Raw genomic sequence first — 22,396 nt, 5'->3', positions numbered from 1 at the left:
AGATAATATTCAACAGACATAATACTCCCAAGGCCAAATGCATTGCCTGTGTTTGATACTGTGACTTAAAGTTCTTTGATCCTTCCCTTCTCTTTGAAAGTGCAAAATTATCATAATTGTTCAATTTTAAGCTTAGTTGGGTGAACAATTTAGCCTGTGCAGTAGAATTATTAATCCTTTTAACATCAATGCATTGTTAACATCAGACAGTTCATTAGCTGTTGGGTTGTAAATGAACCCACCAGAGCAGTGAGGATGGTGTTGGTGTCACAGGCTTGTTTGACCATGATGCAATCATCAACATCTCTCATATTCAGTTTCTAATTTTGATTAAATGTATCTGTCCTCTAAGAAGCACAAGGTGAGAGAAAATGAGTGGCATTGATTTCTCCTTTCCTGAGTAAAGAACTCATTCATCCCGTACCATTTGCCATCTGCATTATTTAGCAAAAGGCTTTCCTAGTCTCTGGTGAATTTTAGAGTTAGTCATCTTTAAATATTTCATGCTTTTGGGAAAATGGGGGCCAAACCAGTTTTTACACAAATATCTCTTATGGAGTGCATGAAACAGGAGACTGGGAGATGTAACTTTGGTGGGCTGATCTTAAGGAACGAGTGCATTTTTCCTGTGAGCACCCTTGCTTCGCCTTTGTACCCCTTAAGGTGTTTTCCTGCTTGGCAATGTCTTGACCCTTTGTCCTCTGAGGCATTATGCTTTACATTGTTTTGTGACTCAGGTCTTTGACTTGCCTGGTAGCAGCTGGCTTCTTCCCAGTTGCACTGGCACAGGCTGGTGACAGACTTCAGTGTACTGCTGGGTATGGAGGGTCCTGAGATTTATCACCTGAAGTCCGTTTGTAAAAGGAAGCAGACTGCGGGAATGAATGGAATGTTGTATGGTTCCCATGGATCTTAAATTTTTCAATCATTATAACCGTACCTTTATGGCCGGGCATCCTTTTCCAACCCTAAAATACATAACTGTATTATTTCAAATCACACAACCCTGCCTGATTGGATACAAACTGAAGCACCTCAAGTATAAAGTTGATTGGAATGGGTGAGGTTGGTCCTTATGTAAGCAGGAGCCTTTCTAGTAACAGCAAACCCTCAAATTAACAAATACGACCGTGGAAAGGTGCAGTCTGGGGATTAGGTCTTTTGTTTGTTTGCTTGGCGTCTTTGAGGCTTAGTCTAGCCCCAAACTCTTGATCCTCCTGCTTCAGATTGGTGGTTTGAATGCGTATGTCCCCCCATAGCCTCATCGACTTGAACACTTGCTCTCCAGTTGGTGCTGCTGTTTGAGGGTTTCATGCAGTAAAGGGGAACCTTGCTGGAGGGAAGTACCTCACAAGGGAAGGCTTTCGAGGTGTACTGCTTTGTCCCTCTGTCTGGTCTTTTCCTCTGCTTCCTGTGTATGAATGAAAATGTCTCTCAGTTGCCTACTTTTACTGCCAGGCTTCCTCCGACTGTTGTTATGATTCCCACCGCCACCACCACCATGGTGGACTCTACCCCTCTGGAACTGCTCGTCAAATAAACGCATTCTTCCCCTAAACTGCTTTTAGTTATAACACTTTATCACAACAACACGAAGGAAACCAATGCACAGTGTCTCCCAGGTGCCTGCATGGCTTGGATTAGCTCTTAACTTAGACAAAGCACAGATGTCTTATCAAAGCATCTCAACAATGTACATAGACCACCCTCCTTTAAAAAGTATAGCATGATGCAGACATGGGTATTTAAGTGAAGAAACAGTTGTCCATAGGAATGTAATTGCTCTTTGCTTTTTACAGATTTCGACCTAATTTCTAAAACCGTTTTTTGCGTATTCACTTTTATACACTTCAGAATCTAACATCTGCCTCTGATGATATTTTTCAAATACTCAAAATAAAATTTTGGAAATCTTAAAGTAAACTGATGCCATGCTTTTTCCTAGAGACTTTTCCTTGTATGTAAAATAAAATACAGACCCAAACCCAATGGAATAGTTTTATGATCTCTTATTCTTCCCTTCCCAATTCATATAACTAGAAAATAGAGGAAAACTTAAAAATTAAATGCAAAAAAACCCAACATAATAGCATCTATACCCTTATCCAGAACTCCACCTGAGCAACCCCTCTGCTAACTATAATAATATATATTCTCCTAGATATCTTTAAAGATTTTTTGCAAGCTAATTCTTAATATGAATATAACAATATATTATCACACTTTTTGCGATGACTCTAAGCTTTGATCTCATACTAAATTACTTTGAAAAGTTTAAGTCTATAAAACAGAAACTAAATAAAGAAGCAATAAAATTACTAATCTTAGGGGGTGGTCATGTATGACCTTTGGCTTGGTGAAAGATAAGGAGGCCTCCTACTCTAAAGGCTTTCTAGACATGGCTCCTGAACCTTCTAATAGAATCGAGGACAGTGATAAGATCTGCCTCCCAAGGCTAACTTACTCACTCCAGCAGAGGAAGTTGGGTTGCATTCCTGCTGGGTGTGGATATTTAATGGACTACACTATAGATTTAACCAAGTACATTATTTCTAAAGTGTCCAGGACACCTGAGCTCCCTTTCCTGGTGCTAGCCCATGTGAAAAAGAGGAGGTAGGGTCCTTGTGGGTTGCTTTCCCAAGAATTGAGTGTCAGGTCTGCTAGGAGATTATCTCTGTTTCCTTAGCAATCTAAGCAATGTCCTCTCATGACATTGTCCTCTCAAATCAATCGTTCCAAAGAGACAGGATATATTCATCTTCATAGAAAAGGACAACCAAGTGGAAAAAAAAAAGATACATTCAAGCTATGTCAGTACATCCCTTCGAACTGTCTAAGTTTGCATTTGGAGACAGCATCTTCTCTCCAGGTCATTGCAAATATTCATGATTAGAAATCAACCTGGGCTTACAGAAAAAGAGATCTTAAATGCTATTTTATGTCAAAATACTCTAATGGCTGTTTAAATACAGACTGCTCCAACCCCATGTTTCTTACTCTGTAGGCCTAGGTTATGGGGTTGAAACTGTGTGCCTGCTAAGTGACTCTGTGTCATCACATCTTGATGACAGTGATAACCTTGCTCATTGGTATTTATCAAACACATGAGGTTTTTAGATGGGTATAAAGAGGAGACTAAGGAGAAAAGACTCTTTTTGGATCAGCTGACCCTGATCAAATGTTCATATGAATGCACACATAATCAGCCTTAAAAGGCTTTAAGTCACTGATTTTACATAGATTCTTGTTGATTAGGCTCAGAGAGGAAATGGAAACAAGTCTGTGGTCAGTGGTCCCAAATGTTTTGAAAGCGTCTGAGGGCTCAATGAGCAAGAAAAAGAACAGTGATGCTATGTGTTAGAATGAGGAGGAAATATCCCAGACCTTATGTTGAATAACCTTCCCTCCTTCCTGTTCTTATTCTGGTTCCGTTTTGTATTGAAGTTGCAATTAACCCTGGAAAAAGACAAGGACACTCCATTCCGCTGACAAGTAGATGAAGTCAGCTTTCCTTACCCCAACAGACTAGGTAATTTTACACTTTTGAAATAACAATGATACCCGAGAGAAGGCAACATGTTAAAACATTAAAAGGATTATTTCTTTCCAAAATAATAGCGTGAGCTACAAAGCAAGTGTTTGTTTTTCAAATTAGCCAATATAGACCCCACAAAAGTGATTGTTCACGATTGTATTCAACTTTGATTTTGCCTTTAATTACCTGCGCACCTTACGTCATTTAACCTTGCTAGCGATTGGTTCTCTCATGTCTACATGAAGGTGTTGGGTAGAATATTTACTCAGATTGCTTCCAGCTTTGATTTGGTATGAAATCAGAATTACTGTGGAATTCATCTGAGATGTACGTTCTTGGCTCACGAATAGATTTAACTCCTAAGGATGTTTTGGTAAACACACTGCTGCTAGTTTGTGAGCTATGGTACGATTTGGCTCTGCTGAGCAGTTCTGATTAGCGCCAGAGAAAACATTAGTCCTCATTCTACCAGAGCATGGTGGTTATATGGGTTAACCTCTTGGCAGGATGTGGCACTGCTTTTAAAAATTGAGGTGGTTAGTACTCCTCCGTGCCAACACCATTAAATATTTTCCCCTATTGAATCATTCATACTCAAGCTAGTGATTCTCTTGGGAACAAAAAACAAAGCCAGCAACTTTTTGGGTCACCATGAAAAATGGATCCAGAAGGGTCATTTAGAGTCTTCCTGAGAAATAAGCTCTTTAATTAGGTAGCCTCGCTTGCAAAGTATGTGTGCTCCTGAACAGAAGAATGTACCCTTCACTGGGGGGAAAGTTCAGATTAACCCATCATCTGTTAGAAGTGCACTTGTAGTTGTTTTTCCAGAAGCTTCCATAACTCCTTGCCCCACCGAGCCACCCACAGACATTTGCTTGCTCTCACATTTGTTTTGAGAATAATAACATTTTAAAATGCTTTTGTTGGATTGCACATTACGTGGAATTTGCATTGCCTCTTTGTGACTAATATTGAATAACTTCGTTTCGCTTAATTCGTAAGAACAAACCCTGAGCAACTCACTATGCTGAAATGTGAAATGTTTTAACTCTTTTATTCAAGTGCCAACACAAAGTAATTACTAAACAATTCTGGGACACAACCAAGCTACCGTCGCTCCTTCTGGAACTGCTCAAGCAAAGACCATGTTAGAGAAAAATCATAAGATTCCCCAGTAGCTTCAGGACAGGACCTTTAAAACATATTTTCCTGCATACAAAGCTGAATTTAAAATACTCTATTTAAACCCACATAAGGAAATATATTTTTCTGTGGGAAACTTTTAAAATGTACAGGTTTTTTTTACATCAAGACTTCAAAGCACTAAATACTACTGGTTAATGGAAAACCAATTAAACATTTGTTTTATAGACTACTCTAACTAGGTGGCAGCACACAACAGCTTACTGTTCTGTTTAGTTTGCACACGCGCACACACACACACACACACACACACACACACAACCATTTTTAAGCATGTTTGTGCCTTGGAACCCAACCACAATGTAACAAACTCAAACCAGGAGGCCTGTGAATTGTCTCTAAAGAATACAATGGTTTAGAAAGGGGGGAAATGAGCGAGGTGTGACTTGTAAGCTAAAAGTGTGGGAGCCCTTGTTTCAAGAATTATTTGTGTGTCATAGTACACTAGACTCACACAAGTGTGAATGTCACTTGCAGATTATAACAAGAACTTTCCTGATTTAGAATTTTAAAACTTCTGCAAAACTGTCAGTATTAATATGGGGGAATTTTTTCCTTCCTTCATGTACCTGGAAATTGAGGCAGGGTTTCTTGATCAGCAGCATTGACTCTCATTCCACACACTGAATAATTACACAGACTTTAGCCTTTAATTTTTTTCAGAGTACAAACAACACAAAATATTCGTTAATAGAAACTTTGTTGTATGCATGATTGCTAATAAAAAACAGTGTTTTAAGCCGAACTTTTAAATTATTAGAATTAAAAAGTAATTATAAGATGAAATTCTCTTCATATAATCATGAATATTGAGCATCATGTCTTGGGCTCCCCTGCCCTTATATTCAGGTGAACACAATGTTTTGAAATTGATGTAAATAAAAATTAAAATCATATACTGTGTATGTTTATTATTTCTAAAGACTCTTATAGTAAAATGGGGTTTTCAGGTTCTCCAAAGGATTTTAGAACATTTAAAATATTTTAGTTGAATTATAACTACTGGATTGTGTAATGTTAAGACACATTGGAGGCATGTAGTATTTTGAAGACAGCAGAGTATTTTCTACTTCTTTTCTATTGCACTGTCCCAAATGTTGGTAACTCACAGTATCTGGGAAGAACACATTGCTCTCTCTGGCATGTGGTTCATGACTTGGTCTGTCCTTAAGCATACACTGAATAACTCTGACTAGTACCCAGAGACAGCTCATTGGAAGCGCTGACGCCCAAGCACCCAAACCCCTTAAACTTCTCCATTGTGCCCTGAGATAGAGCCCATGTCAGGAATGCTTGCAACAGTAATTCAGCCCCTAACATAACTTTAACAAGATAAACTCAATGAGGGAGATAGGTCATATATTTTGGAATGAAAGAGATACTGTTTCAAGAATTCACTGGAGACACTAAGAGGTTGTTACCCAGAAGTGCAGGCTGGGGATAAAGGACAGAAGCAAACCATTTGTTCATGTATTGAGTCCAATAACCAACCTCCCTACCTAAAAACAAAACAAAAAACCAACAACACAAAAGAAAGCAGAAGTGACACACACACACACACACACATACACACACACACACACACACACACACACACACACGCACACGCACACCACCCTGGTGCCATTAAAAATCCTGGGGTAAAGTTATTATTTGAAACTATCACTTTCTAGGAATACATATTCTTTTTTAAAAAGACACTTTTAAAAAATGTGTTTATTTATTATAATTGTGTGTTAAGGGGTGAGGAAGTCCAAGGTGATCTTAGTGAGTAGGTTCTCTCTGTCTACCAAGTCAGTTTCAGGGTGTCAGTCCTCATAGCAAGTACCTTTATCCACTACACTACTTCATCAGCTATGAAAAACTTTCTTAGTTATGATTATACCTATAAACATTGGCTTCACCTGAAACCCTTTTGAAAATACCCGAGTCTCTTGCCACAAAAACTGTAGCATACATTGACGTTGCATTTTCTTCCCTGAAGCAAATTCATAAATGACAATGAAGTGTGCTTTAAGCTTTACAGGCACAAGTGTTATTGTTTTTGCCCAGAATCTTACCATTTAAGACTGAATGTAAACTTCAAAATAGTTTATTCAAACCTTTATTTTTATACATGAAGAAGCAAAGGCCTGTGGAGATGTCTCATGGGTAATCTCCCATGTCAGGACATGGGAGAATGAGGGACAGAATTCAGGGCTACCAAATGACTCCCAAATGCAGTCCACTTTGTCGCCATATGACCAATAGAAAGAAGCAAAAACCTGCAAGGCTGCCTGCTGAATTGCTTTCTCCTAAGCAAAATTCTGAGGGGAACAGGTAATGCATGAAAGCTGAATGAAAGGGGCTAAGTAGGTGAAGGGCTTGAAACAACACACATTTTAACGTAATGGTTAAACAATTGATTGCAGCCCCAGGAACTCTAAAAGAAGTATACTTGTGCACCAAGTAATGAGACCACATTTCTTTTTGTATTGAGAGAAAATTGTGTATCAAGAATAATCAACAGACCATGCTCTAACCATTAAATATTACGGATGCTACAGAAGGCAACCTTGGTATTAATAAATTGCTTATACCTCCACAAACAATGACTTTTTGCTGTTCTGTGGATTTTTTGGGGGGAGAAAAAGCATATAAATACATCCTTCTACTGACTTATAATGGAGGAAATCTTCTTAGAAATTGAGACCTTTCAGTAGATAATTTTGACTAATATGTCACTACTTTGAAAATGATTAAAGAAAACGGAGTCCCCTCCCCCACCCAAAGCAGGTACTTTGACTTGTCAAATTTAAGTTGGACATTTTCTCTTAGTTTGGAACCGCCACAGAATGAGCCCTTTCATGTCCTCAATAATACCAAACCAATGCAATCCATCTGTTCTGCCAAATTATTCCTAGTTCCCTAACCAAAGGCACTGCTTTTTCATGCATTTTATCATGATTTTATGCCCTTTATTATATTTTACAAAAGGTTCTGATTCCTCCAGGGCCAATGAGAACTGATTAGGACACTGGCCTCAATCCAGGCTTTGAACACAGGAGAGGAAGGAATAGAACTGTTTCCTTTTTTCTCTGCTCCTTGGCAGGAAAAAAAAAAAAAACCTATGAATCTATACCGTGTGTGCACTCCGTGTGTGGGTGGGTGTGGGCAAGCCGCGTTTTATCCTGTCACAGTATGACTTTGTAGATCATGTTCAGAACATTCTTTCTATAATCACGTTGCATTAAGGGGCTTTATTTCAGAAAGACTGTTTCTTTAGGAAAGAACCATGGTGCATTGCAAGACTCAATGATATGGTAATTTTACATGACTTGAGACAAAACTTCCAATTTGAATAGACGCTCTCTTGGGTCTGTGTTGAATCTGATCATACTCATAATCATAGACTAGATATTCATTAAGCATTAGCTCCTTCTTGATTGTCAGTGGACACTGATTGAAAGCAAGACAATAATGAAACAATGAACACAAGACTACCTCGCAGTGTTTCTTGTTAGGAAGACAAAAGAAGAGCTTTAAGCACTCACTCCTTTGCCTTTATAGGCAAAGATCCAAGGCCTTTGTTTACATACCATGGAGGAGGTATGCAAATGTCCCAATATGCTGAGAATTTTAAAAACTCTTTTGGGACCATATTTCATGGATACATTCACATAGCCATTCTTCAAACCACTCAACTGTGAGAATGGAACTCACCATCTCCCTAAATTAAGTTGGACAGAGCACTTTGTCCCATTTTTTGACTCGTTATGCTTTTGACCTTTGACTCATGGGAGCATCTTGGGGGAGAAATGAAGAATAAAGGGCACATGAGAAGCAGAAAGAAAAAGGACAAGATAAAAATATCCCTTTAAGCCTAAACGAGTGAAAGACTACATTCCAATGAGAAAGGAGCATGTGAGGATCAGAGTAAGAGGAACGTTAGTGTGACTGATGGAAGGTGTGATGCGAGGGGAGTGAGCCGGAGCGAGGCCAGCAGTATTAAGAAAGAATATACTTGCAACTGGGTGTCTCAGCTCAGCTATCTTTAAGTTCCCACACTGAGACACAAATCTCAAAATAATCTTTCTCCAGGCTCTTGTAGAAATGAGAAATGTGTCATAGGCTGGCTTCTATTACATTTTCTGTCTAGCAGCTGGAGAAGCACAGGGGATTGTCAAGAAATCAACTCTTCCTGATGGTGTGGTGGAACATGCCTGTATTCCTAGAACTCATGAAGTGGGGTCAGGAGGACGGTGACTTTGGGGGCCAGATTGAGATCCTGTCTTCAATAACAAAACAAACAGTACAAAAAAGAACGATTACCTCTTCATACGGACTACAATTTTCAAAGATAGATATATGATAGATAGATAGATAGATAGATAGATAGATAGATAGATAGATAGATAGATAGATAGACAGTGGATACTACATTTGTGCCAAATGAGTTATCTAGATGAAAAATTATAAACAATGGTGCATTTTAATAATGAAGCGAGAATAAAGACTGATGTAGAAGTAGAAACTCAAATAAGTCTTGTTGAACTGTGGGGTTGAATCCTTATTGACTCTTTGTCAGTCTTACCCAGAGGGACACATGCAATTTAGCACGTGTTATTTTAATAGTCTGTCGTCACTTGAGTGACTGCCTAGTATCATGGATCCTGAATCTTGTTAGAGGTGATTGTTTGAGGGTGTAACTAGGAATTCAACTAGATTGCTCTTTCAATCATTGGAGAATTAGAAAAACACTTGAGGCAAGCATGGAGTCTATAGGATAAAAAATATATATAACTACCAATAGAAACACTATTGATGACGTTTCATTTTATATCCGAGGCAAAGTTTCAAGGTAGACCTGAAAATTTTTAAATAGGAAATAAAAGGGGAAAATGTGGTAAATGTTTAGGATAGTATATTATGTAAAACTTGAGTATTAATGCCAGCTATAGAATTGACATTGTTAGTATTGTCTGTAGTTCCAGGCTGAGGTAAGAGTTTTGCAAGTTCAAGGCCATGTTAGTCAACTTGTAAGACTCTGTCTCAAAATATAATGTTCAAACAAGGCTGTATATGAAGCTTGGTGATGAGAACTTACCTGTTATGTATTCTTGGATTTAATCTCCAATACTTCAAAAAACAATAGAAATATTGACATTATTGAATGTGTTGGTGGTTTTCTATATCTGCATATATGACAGATGTCCATGATGTTTAGTTTCTTAATGGTCATCGTAATGCAACCAGGACTCTCTGTCCATCTACTTTCTGAGTTTTTTCTCATACTAATTTTAGACATTTCAACCATGGAATTACCAAGATTCAGTGGAGGAACTTTCCATCCTCTGAAAACTACTAGTTAAATGTTGTCTCTGAGCTCTTGACTTCCAACTTCCTCTTACTCAGTTTACCTTTCACTTGTTATTTAATTATTTGGTCATTCTGGTCTTTCATGAGCATTTCCAAGTCTCATGGTTACTAGCCATTCACCTGCTTCTGTAAGATATTCGTTAATTGATGAAAGCAGTGCCTGATCATTATCAAATCTTATTAGAAGTCTCATCTTAGGAATAATGTCTCTAAAGTGTATCCTTAGTTTTCTGGAAGTATGAACTGGATTACATAATGCTCTAGGAGTGTCAAAACCAGGGAACTTCAATGTTATGGTAAGGAAAACTCAGAAAGTATTGGCTTGTTTATTTGGAACATAAGGTGGTTTTTGAGAGCCTTTTGTTTCTCATCATTTTCTTATTCTGTGGCCCCTACCATTCCTCCCTAACTGTGACGTGATCATTTATTTTAATGACAAGCACAGCTCTGCCTCCTGCACAGCAAAACGTGTGTGTCACTAGGCAGCCATTTCTCCCGTCTGCCCTCTCAGTGAACCACATATCAACATTTTGAAAGGCCTGCCTGAAGCCTCCTCATCTTACATGCAGGAGGCTGAGGACAGAATTGTCCTGGTCCCCACTGAGAGGCTCTTCCAAGTTACCTGGTGCCTCTTTCTGCCTCTGCAACATGGGAGGATGGATTCTTTTTGAATCTCACCGAAGCTCGGTGCTTCCTTGTTCATTCACTGCTTCCTTATGGTCACATATATTCTAAGTTTGCCGTTCATGTCCTTGTGTAATTTTAGGAAGGAGGCACAGCAGTTTTCCGAAGTGGGGGTGGATTAACATCATATACCAGAGCAACCATCGTCTGGTTCATGGCTGTACTGAGAGACATGTAGCCAGCAACAGCACATGCTGGCTAACTGAGATTTAATGGAATGCATAATTTTGACCGTTAGAATGAGTGATTTTCCCCTGGGAGCCTGATTATAAACCATCAAGTGAATCTAGATGGTCTTAAGTTAATCAGCGGGATCTGTTTTTGTTTGATTGCAGATCCATCACCAACGAATACTTTTATAAAACACTTCAAATGAAACATTTTAAATATGAAATGGAAACTGATGACTTATAAGACTTTGTTAGATTCGAAACAAACAAACAAAAAAACAAACAAACAAAAACTACTGTGGAATTGTCTTGTTAAGTTTCTAAATGTTGGTTCAGTCCAAACTGTTCATAATCAGACCCTGAGTTGAGAAATGTTGGACTGGAGTAGAGCTGTCAGGAAGAGCACACACGTGTTTGATAGTGAAATTCTAATGCAGCCATGCTTGGTGACATTAGCCACATCCTTCCTTCCAGCATCATTTCCAGGTCGGCATAGCATACGTAGGTAATAAACATGCTTATTGTATAACCAGCAACCCTTGTTGGTTCTGAAGCAGATACTTTCATTCAGAAGATTCAGATGCTCATTTCTTTATGTTAATTTTTTATGCCAGAAAAACATAAGCTTATGTCACCAGAGGCCTGTTTATCTGAACCTTGCGTATTTCCATTTTCCAGTCTTTATTCTGGTGCTTTACCAGGCAAATCTATGTCACATTCCTGCGTGATGAGTCTGAGCCCGTTATTAATCATCTTAAATGTGATGTGAGGTCTCATTTTCTTCTGCGCGTTGTCAGTGAAAGACTATAGGTTTCTGCTGTTTTCTTTCAGCGAATTCAAGGTCGAAAAGCCAGCCTGGAGGAAATTCAGCTTGTTCATTCTGAACATCACTCACTACTGTATGGCACCAGCCCCCTGGACGGACAGAAGCTGGACCCCAGGACACTCCTAGGTCGGTACAGGCCTCCAGTCTACTGAGAACAGCACATTCCAGCACTGCCATTAGTCAATGCTGGTGTCAGCTCAAAATACTTGGCAAGCAGTGTGACAGAAAAATCAGTTTTTCCAGCAGTTGCTGCCTGGAATGAGTTGTGTAAAATAGAAGCCAGTGCAGATTCTACATGTGAAAATGACACTGAAAAGTGGATAACACTTGTTTTTAAATTAATTTTATTTGAGCTGCAATCAGATGGTATATTTTCACATGCAGAAATATGGGGGTTACCACATTTGTTTGCTTGTATTTTTATGTGGAATGTTGGTAAGACCTTTTCACTGTCTTTGTGGGAATTTCCTTTCCCCTTCTCCTTTGTTTCTATTTCCCAGTTCAAAGTACAGAGATTTAATATGAACATCGAAATGATAGGTATTTTGGAGAGGTGTTAGTGGAAGAACAGTAGTAAAAAATTATATTTTATTCATAAGCTCTTATATTTGAGTAATAATACATAACTTGAAAACATATGCTGAAATAATTATATTTTACAGTTTTAACTTAAAAGACACATCTAAAAACATGCCTCTCACCTTTGAAGAATTCTATTGAATCACTCTCAAGTTGTCAAACTTTTTTTTTTACCCAATTAAATATTATTTCAAAATGATAACTGGTCCTCGGCAGTTCAGAGCATGTTTATGGCACACCATAGGGAAGCGTCATGGGAAGCAGCAAGGAGAGGTCAGCAATTACCCACTGCTGCTCATGCGCGGTCTTCTTAAAGGAGTGGGGAGCCTCTCTAAATAAGCAGCTTTACTCGTGAGTCTGTGTCCCTGCCTGTGTGTGCATCAGGAAAGGTCCAGGAGCTTGGGAAGGAGTAAGCAGGAAGGAGAACAGAAAGAGATTCCTCGGGTTTCAGGAGCAAAAGGAAACTGGCTTTGCTCAAAATTTAATTAAATTTGTTTTTAATATATCCAAATGCAAATGAATCAATTTAAGCATTTATGCTTTTCATAATTTTTTCTTGGTTCTTTTTACTTATTTTGAGACAGTATCTGTCTATAAAGTCCGGTTGGTTTTGAACCCTTGGTCCTTTCTTAGCATCTCAAGAACCTGTCACCATACCCAGTTCTTTGTTCCTGTGGGTAAAATCAGGCTTTCAACATACAGATGCTTTACATAAAGTACTTTCTTTTGCTGTGTATATTAATAGCTGCTCTTTTAAAAAAAATTTTAACATGACTAATGCTGTCTAACTAGCCACAGGACCTCTATCCCAAACATTTTAATTTTCATGATTCTATGGTGCCTACATATTCGGTTGTTTAAGTAGACATGTCTTGGTTTTAATTTGATAAAGATAGAGCTCAACTTTCCCCATTTATTTTTTACTGTGTCCATAGAGTTTAATCAAGACTGCCCTAGGGCTTCACTGGAACACAGTAGGACTGTTCGTTCAGACTATAAACATTAATGAACATGAAATGTGCCGTCTTCCTAGCAACCACCATTCCGTGATTTAAGAACAAAGACATTTACTAATGAAGTGAGGTCTGAACTTAGAGACCCTCACAGTTTTATTTATGAATTACAGATATCTTTCAGTGATCAAGGCAGCACTTTCAATATGTGTTACCCTAGTGCAGGTAACTCAGGGATGCTGTCTTCTTGGAAGCCTTAAGGTCAGCCATTCTTTCAACTTTGGCAATGTTTTAGGACTCCTTGGAATTGTCTGGAGACTGAAAAGTACAGCTGATCTCTGTCAGACTCGGATCCCAGTAGATTGCCAGGTTCTTTTAAAAGGTTGCTTTGTACTCTTTGTGGAATTTAAATCATTGAAGCTTATAATTCTTTGGTTTCCAATAGACCAGAATGCTGCTGCTCTGTTTGTAGAAACACAGACTCAAGACGCTTTGTCCCATTTATCCGTTCCATTTGTTCCTGTGTAACATTAGACTTCCCCAACCCTTCCCAAAGAGAGGAGGGTCATTTGTAACTCAAAAATATGTTTTAAAACTAGAAGCAAGAATTTAAATAAAAATTCAGCATGATCAGATCTACCAGTCTTTGTATTTTGAAGGACATCTATAGATTACAAAATAATTGGATAAGAACATGACTACCCATTTATCTCTCTATACTCTGATCCTTGTAGAATGAGAGTTTGAAAATATTATCCCTAATAGTTTCTAGTAGAAGTTTTTCTATAGCATTAATGCTCCTGTTGTTCTAGTGCCAGTTTTTACTACCTGGTAGCTAGTCAGAGTTCAGTTCAATGATAAGCTAATACCGTGCTCTTAGACGATAATTTCAGTCAATGAAGTAACTCAAACATTTCTTGCATATAACTAAATTAAAATTATCAATTATGTACTTTATATTTATTGCTATTAACTAAATAAGATTTAAACATCACTAAATAAATTTATTTCCCTTATTCCCTTAGAATGTAATAAAACCTTAGATTACTTATTTGAAATACTTTATTGCATTACAACATTTTCTTTTACTTCTCTTAATTGCTCATAAATAATAAATTCAGATATTAAAAATGGTTTTTAATTCACATTTGAGATATGGATTTACACTTGCAAAAAATGCAGGGATACACGGACAACCTTCTGAAGAATAACACCATTAAAATTTTTACCCTTCTGCTGCATTAAGCAGAAGTATGTGACTTATTTCTGTGCATGCTCATATGGTTATATGTGTCTGTAATTTTGAGCAATGGCTCTGTGATCAGAGCATGCACTGCAGGAGTCAGTTCTCTCCTTCTGAGGCCCAAACTCAGGTTACCATGCATTGCAACCCACCAAGCCTCTCTGGGCCCCAAGTTTTCTGGGTTTTGTTGTTGTTGTGTGTTTGTTTGTTTTTAAGTGTATTTACTTGTGCCAGTATTGAAGTTTTAATAGGATGAGGTTAAACCCAAGACGTTTTACATTCTAGGCAAATGCCCTGTCATTGAGCTACCCCCTCAGTTGTTTTGGTTTTGAGGGGGGAAATCTGTCTACCAAATTAGATGTTTTCATTATTCCTGAGTTTTTCCTTATCATTTTCCATGTCAGTTACTGCATTAAAATGTCAACTCATTAAATTTATTGTTTGTGAAACAAGCTTTTTATCGGTGACAGTATAGTCTTTTTTTGGATTTGCACTCAGATAATGTGAATTCACCACAGGCTTAGTCTCAGTAAAAGTTGGCATTTTATTGATCATCAGCAGAACGTAGGAGAAGTGTAAGTTTGTACCTGTTTCCCCTAATGACGATGAGCTCACTGCCTTAATTCCTGGAAATAACCACAATATATTTCAACATATATGCTAAATTTGACATTATTTGTATTTATATCATCGTAAATAAATTAAAATTTAAATTATTTGTATTTAAGTTGATAGATTCCCCTAAATGATATTATACTCTCTTATTGTATTATGTGTTTTTTTAAATTGCAAACATTGGAAAGGCCTATGGTGCACTTGATCTTACTTATATCTGATAACAAGGGCTTAGATGAAAAGAGAACATGAGGGAGTGGAGATCAAGTACTCTATAGTCTTGGGAGGGTATAGGGGACCTCGGAGGAGAAAGTAGTCAGGAGAAATGTTGGCCAATGCTCAGGCCAGAGTCTTCACCTGGGGCTGCAAAGGCACCTCAGGAGTCGTGGTCTGAAGAGCCACGAGCAAAACTTGTTCCTGTGAGCTGACCAGTTCTGCTTGTTTATGGTTTTTTTTTCCTATTTGTTCGCATTTGCTTTGAGTTTGTACCTGTGTATAGACAAGCAGTATAGTCTGAAAATTAACTCTGGCTGGTCTAAGTTTTAATTTTCCAAGTGAAACAATGAGTACCTATGGGTTACTAGATGTTTGTAAACACCCAAAATCTCAGACCTCTGCATTCATAGCGTTTTTGTTTCCTGTCTTTGTACTACACAGGTGATGATTCTCGAAAATTCTTTTCCTCGTTACCTTGTGGTGGACTCGGGGTAAGGATGATCTGTTTGCTGCTTTTAAAGTTACACAAACGTACAGAAACTCTCCCTTGGCCTACCTCTGGAGTTGTGTTGGGGACTGTCTTTCAGAAAGGGCTGTGTGATCCTAGTGTGAATGCCTACTCTCAAGCTTCCTGTTTAAAACAGATTCAAGAATTCTTTGATGAAGACGACGTAGAGCTATGCCAACTGCGAGGCCTTGCCATTTGAGCTGTGTGCTAAGGCACTCATTCCTTGCGTTCAGCATTCTTAGGCTTTTGTATGGCTAGAGAAAGGTTCTTAGGAGAGAGTTTTTAAGTATTTTTGCAGCACAACTCGATTTTCTGTAGAATTTCACCAGTAGGGCACATACATGATATAGCTGGGAAGTGGAACAAACTGCACACCAAATGCTTTGCATTATGGGACACATTGTGGACCCTTTGAGGGGTTTTGTTTTGTTTTGTGTTTGGTCTCCAATAGTTAATTAACAGAGCCCTTTGACCCAGGGTATTTATATCACATTTCTAGGACAGATTTGTTAAGATCCAGCAACATAGGAAGAAAAATGTCCAAACTTTTGTAGATGGTTAGAACAAACCCTATAGCCTGCCATCTATTTAAAGTCAACCCTTACCAGTAACAAATCTTCATTCTGTAACATAGAGTGCCAAGCCATGTCTGGACATCATAACTCTAGGTCAGGTTTCCAGGGACTAAGACGTTCAAATAAAGTAAAAATTGTAGATTTTGAAGAGAGGACAAAAATCATGTTTTGACAATTCTTTGCTATTTTCATACAGAAAATTTCCAAGATATTCATCTTATCATTTTAATGGTGCCTAACGTAGGGATGTCTCTTCTTCCCCAATCCTATCTGGAAATAAAATGTTAGCACCAATTAATATCCAATTGGACTGAATAGGTTATCACAGCTGAGTTCTGGAAAGCAAACGAATGTAAAAGTCATTCTTTCAAATGTGTATGGGTGTTGTCACTGCACACAGGACAGCTCTTTGTATCACAAGCTTTGTGCCCAAAAGGCCAGGAGAAGGCATCAGGTCCCCTGGAACTGCAGTTACACAGAGTTGTGAGCCACCTCGTGGTGCTGAGAACTGAATGAGGGTCCTCAGGAAGAGCAGCCAGGGCTCTTAATCGCAGTCATCTCTGGAGCCCATAAACAGTATTACTAACACCATTTTTGACAAGTAAAATTGAATTTCTAGAGAAGTCGCATGGACTTTTGAAAATCGCACAGCCAATGGTGAAGGACTCCAAGCATTGGTGTGGACTCTGTGGGGCGGTTTATTAATTCATCAGTAACAGATGACTGCGGACTCTCCCCTGTCCCTCTAGCCTCACAGTGCCTGACGTGGCTCTCTACTTAGCAGCTCACCAGTGACTTTTGCCATTGTTTGATCCTTGACACAAAACAGGCATTGCCCCACTTTAGAACTGGCCAGTTGTAGCAAACTTCCTGTGGTGCTGGGAGCTTACAGAATCATTCTAGAAGGCAGAGGACAGAGGACTTTTGAAACGGCTTTCGTTGCCTTTGCCAGTATGTTGTAATATCCCAAATGGTCGTGTTAAGAGAAAAATGCAAATGGACCAAAGTGAAACAAAGCTGTTTCACAAAAACTGTGGTGAGAAGGAAATCAAAACTATTCAAAGAATCAGGTAACATGCAATGAAACCTACTCCTGTACACGTATGTTGAATTCATGACATATTACTTAGCCACAGATGCCTCCTTGAGATGCCTCTCCAAAATATAACCTGGGATACACCTGAGGCTCACTGTCCCAAAGTACCCCTGTTGACCCTCACTGAACCCATACCAAGTTAACTTAGTCTTCAGGTAGAAAGACTTCAGTGCGGTCTTTAAAGTACCTGACAATGAGTAGCAGCTGCTTCTGCTGGTTCTGTGACCCCAGCATGAAGCACAGCAGGGGCCACAGAGTACCTTTTTATTTTTATCCCAGGTATAACCCTGATTGGGTTGGTGCTATGACGGCTGATGAACGTCAGTACGGGCAATGGCGGGATGAGATGTGCATGAGGCAACTCTGCTAACCCTGAAGAAGGTTGGAGAGAACATGAGAGGGACACTATGCTTATCAAATTTTCTTTAGTCTTCTGGGTAGGTCCTGGTTTTGTGTGTGTGTGTGTGGTGTTTGTGTGTGTGTGTGTGTGTGTGTGTGTGTGTGTGTGTGTGCCCGCACATACGACAGGGCTAAGTTTTTAACTTGATGCTGTGGCAAACGTATATGATTCAGTAGTTTTGTGTGTTTGCACAGCTGTATTTAAGTTTTGCCTATTATGTGTGTGTATGTGGGATAGGAAGCATTCAAGCCAGGATTGTGGGAGTCGGGAACAACTTTGGGCTGTTTGTTCTACCCTTTCACTATGAATTCTGGACATTGAATTTAGGTCGTCAGCATTGCCCAAAAAGTGTATTTACCTGCTGAGCTATCTTGGGTGTAACAATTATTATTATTAATTCTTGCTATTAATTTAAAGAATTAAATCCTATTCTTGACCATACCTGAGCCATCTTCCTTCCTTAGATTTTTAGTTTTGATATGGTCCTAGAAAGAACTCTGGGTCCTTTGGATTTCAACCAGCCTATATTTTTACCTCCAAGCAACCATTGACATAGCATAAGCAAAGACAGCCAGTATGAATTTGGTGCAGCTCAGTTTAGCGTTATGGATACACCATTGAGGTTTGGAATCACTTGGTAATTGCTTTTGTCTTAAAAACACTCCTCTGGTTCAAATTACCTAAGATGGATCCATTGGTTTCAATTCAAAAATACTCCATGCTTTCCAATCCATAATGAAGATTGTCATTGCTTTGAAAATACAGCTTCATTGTCTGTAGGTTTAATGTGGAGCTACCGAATGCTGGTGGATTAATTGGCCTTTGAGGAGATGACCTCGGACATTATGAAATCAGAAAGTCTCTGCTTCTTATTAGAGCTTCCCCTAGAATTGCTTGTGGTAATTGGAGTCTTGGTCAGCCAGCTCATGGCAAGCAGCACTGAGGACACTGTAAACATGTCCTCCCCGGAACAATGTTTTAAGGGACAATGTCAGGTTTCCAAATTTCTTTGTGCTTGAGTTTCATTTTCTTTAGTTACCAGAGCACGACTCTTTTCTAATTATGAGTACTTCCACTGCAAGAAAACCCACCATTTGAAAGAGCGTTTCACCAAATCTGAGCCTTGGCTTTTGTGTAGTGAAAGAGATCATTAAGAGGCTCTGGCAAGAACAGCCAGAACAGGACCATGCTAGTTCTCTCTCCTCAGGGTATGTCACTAAAAATAGTAGTCGTTTTCCTGGCCATCCCATCTGACCTGCTGCTGTGCGAAGAAATCTTGAAGTCATTTCTCAGCCTTACTTTACCCCTCTTCACTTGATAGGGGGGGAAAAACCCACAAACGCAAGGACGAGCAGGCTTTTATGATAATGTCGTCATCAGCTCCCAGCTTCAAACGCTTCTGTGGCTTTTGAGTTGTCATTTATAACTTGGAACTGAATCGACCCATAATTCCCCCGGTACACTTAGAGAAATTGATAACAGATTCCGTGCTTCTTTTATGGCTCTGAGGAGGCAACTCCAATCACATCACTATTGGCAGGCAATATTATTTTTTGACATGGTTGTAAAAGTATAAAGAAGCCTATGGCATTTGTTTAGATGAGGAATGGGCTCTCAAGCTGGGCTGGGGTTTATGGGACCCGATTAGTGAGAAGCGGAGGGAATATGATGTTTGCAAACAGGATATGATTTTATATAAGTTTGGGTTTCGTGCTCTGTTCCCTGGGGAAAGCCCCGTAGACAGCAGAGAATTCCACTTTTATCCTACAAGAGAACAGCCCTCGTGCCAAGACGAAGAAAAAACTGTGATCACTGGGCAGCTTCAGGCCTCTGGTGGGAAGGGGAGGAGCTAGGAAGAGGCGGAGCCAATTCCTAGCCTTTGTGAGGAGCTCCAGGAGCTGACAGAACCTGGGCCTGACTCACTGGTCCTGGACGGGTCAGAAAATGAGGCATTGTGCGGTTAACCTGAGACCTCTCTCCCAGGAGCAAGGTTCTGACCCTGGGAACACCGATCCAGCTTTATTACAAACTTTTGTGTTTGTCTATGATCTATATGGTGACGCCTACATGTCACAAGCTTTAGGGTTTATGGATGTTGTTTTTATTTTATTTTATTTTACTTAGGGATGGGCAGATGGAAGAAAGATGATTGTGTGGGTGATTGGGTGGGAGACACACTTGGTCTGAGGTTTCCGACAGACATTCCAATTACTCTAATAATACTCACTGTACAGAAGGCAGGTTTGGATGAAATATTTTAAATGTTCTTTCCTTTTCTCAGAGCTGATATGGATGCTCTTCCTTTTTATATGTCAATTTACATATATATGTGAACTTCCATATCTAGGGCCACAATCATCACAAACAGAAACCCTAACAAAAGCCGTCATTATGTGCCCCACCCTTATTGTTTCTATTTACCACACTACATTGGTATTTTACTATGTTATTCTTCCCAAGAGCTCTGAGCAAAATTCCATGGCAAGCCATTTGTAGGGCTTCTCTGAGTCTTCTTTTCCATTCTAAAGAATGATTTAGTGACCAAATGTATGGCCGTACAGTTAAACCCAATAACAGAAAGGTTCATCCAGTAAGGGGATTTCTCACTATTATCTAGAACTGTTTTCTTTGGAACAGCACTAGTGTTTTAGAAGCCTTAATGTATGCTGTCAGATGATGCCTGAAGAACAGGAAAGGTGCAGGATTGCAAGGACTAATAAAACAAGAACAACTTTTTCGGTTACTCTGGACCTGTGGTGGCCGGATTTGGTTGAATGCACTGAGGGAGTACAGATGACTGAGCTTCCAGAGTTGGCGGGGAGGAGGAAGCTGGGCATAGGACTTACACACAGTCAGGAGCTAAGTCCAGGAGAGCACTAAGCACTGTGCAGTGAATGTTTATGTAGTTGCATATAGGCGAAGGTATGAATGCAGGGCAGTGGGAGAGCACCAGGCGGCAATTGTTTGGGCCATAATGACACTCCACATTACTAACAATTGCACCAAGCTGTTGTCAATTGACAGAGAATTTCCACTCTCCCACCCCCTAGGGCACTTAATGTTTAAACATGCCAAGCATCCGGTCCTTGGGTTTTGATATTGACTGAGGAACCCCTTTCTTCTTATCATAAATCTATTTCGCCGTGTGTTATTCCCACCCCATTACCCTCCTCAAGCACGATGCACTCTATTACGTCAGCAGAAAGAGAAAGAGGGTGGCATCTGCTGCTCACATGTAGTAATCAAGATAATGTTCATTCCCTACCATTAATGTGCTCAAGGCTGGCTTGCAGTCAGTGCTTGGGTTGACTACATGACTTCCTTCCATCACTGTATCCACAAGTGTCATGACTCCTTCCCCCAAGGACAAGAAGACATGTCATCTTTTAGGTTATCCTTTTCGATGTCCCCTCTTCCTAATTGTATTTAGACTTTCATTGCTTTTAAACTTGGTACAAAGGACTCTATTAGTCTACCTATAACATCTGGAAAAAGTGAAATTGATGAGACCATCTTACTCAAATGGTTTAGTTTTCCTCTCGATGTGTAAGTTCTGTTAAGAGCTCACATTGTCATTGACTTAAAAAAAAGTAGCAAAAATTATTATTCACGTAGTTGATACGGTATTATAGAGATTATGCTAATTGTGTACAGTCAATATTAGTGGTGGGGTACAAACATCATAACATTCCTTAGTGTTTACTGTAAGAGTTGAACTTTTGTAAGCATTGAGATCAAAATAAACTTACCTTTACACTCTGTGGTTGCTGCAGGTTAATTGATTTGATGAATTTTAATATTTATATAAACTACAATACATACACTGTGTTGCTGGAGAGATAGCTCTGTGGTTAAGAGCAGGGACTGTTCTTACAAAGAACTTGGGTTGGCTCACAACCACTTTTAAAGTCCAGATCTAGGAAATCCGATGCATGGATGTGGTACACTTTCATGCACACTGCCAAAACATTCATGTGTATAAAACAATTAATTAGTTAGTCAATGAAAAAACATATATGGAGCATAAAAAAAAAAAACTTGGAAAACTAGAACATGCAGGCTACGTTTGAACATGAACGCATGTCACGTGATTCCCACTTTGACCCTCAAGATAAATGTAAGGCCAAAGGAAAAATTAAAATCAAGCAAAGCAAATGCAGCTATCCAGAGAAAAGAGACCAGGGACAGCTTGCTGTGTGATCAACTGGGGCCTAGCACAGCATTGTCGTCTGGATGAGAAAATACCAAGCTCATAGTTAGTTTCCCATTGTCATAGTTCAGTCTCTAACCATTCCAGTGTCAGAAACGCAACCTGTAACAAACTAAAACCCAGTACAGAACAGGGATGCATCACAATCTAGTCTGCCTCTGTGTCTACAGCCATACCACTCAGGATGCTCCTGGCCTCATCTGGTTTATCTCAGTGATGTATTTT

General features: G+C 39.2%; 1 protein-coding gene across 1 annotated transcript in view; it reads left to right on the top strand.

The window, feature by feature from the left end:
• Nucleotides 1-22,396, top strand: part of Hdac9 (histone deacetylase 9) — a 756,932-nt gene that overhangs the window by 521,499 nt on the left and 213,037 nt on the right. Inside the window, exons 15-16 of the mRNA XM_032907647.1 lie at nt 11,782-11,902; nt 15,824-15,873. Coding sequence (XP_032763538.1) covers nt 11,782-11,902; nt 15,824-15,873 — 171 coding nt within the window. The remainder of the gene's footprint in view (nt 1-11,781; nt 11,903-15,823; nt 15,874-22,396) is intronic.

This window comes from Rattus rattus, chromosome 7 (assembly GCF_011064425.1).
Source record: "Rattus rattus isolate New Zealand chromosome 7, Rrattus_CSIRO_v1, whole genome shotgun sequence".
Lineage (NCBI taxonomy): Eukaryota > Metazoa > Chordata > Mammalia > Rodentia > Muridae > Rattus > Rattus rattus.
This window is presented reverse-complemented; position numbering and strand designations above follow the sequence as displayed.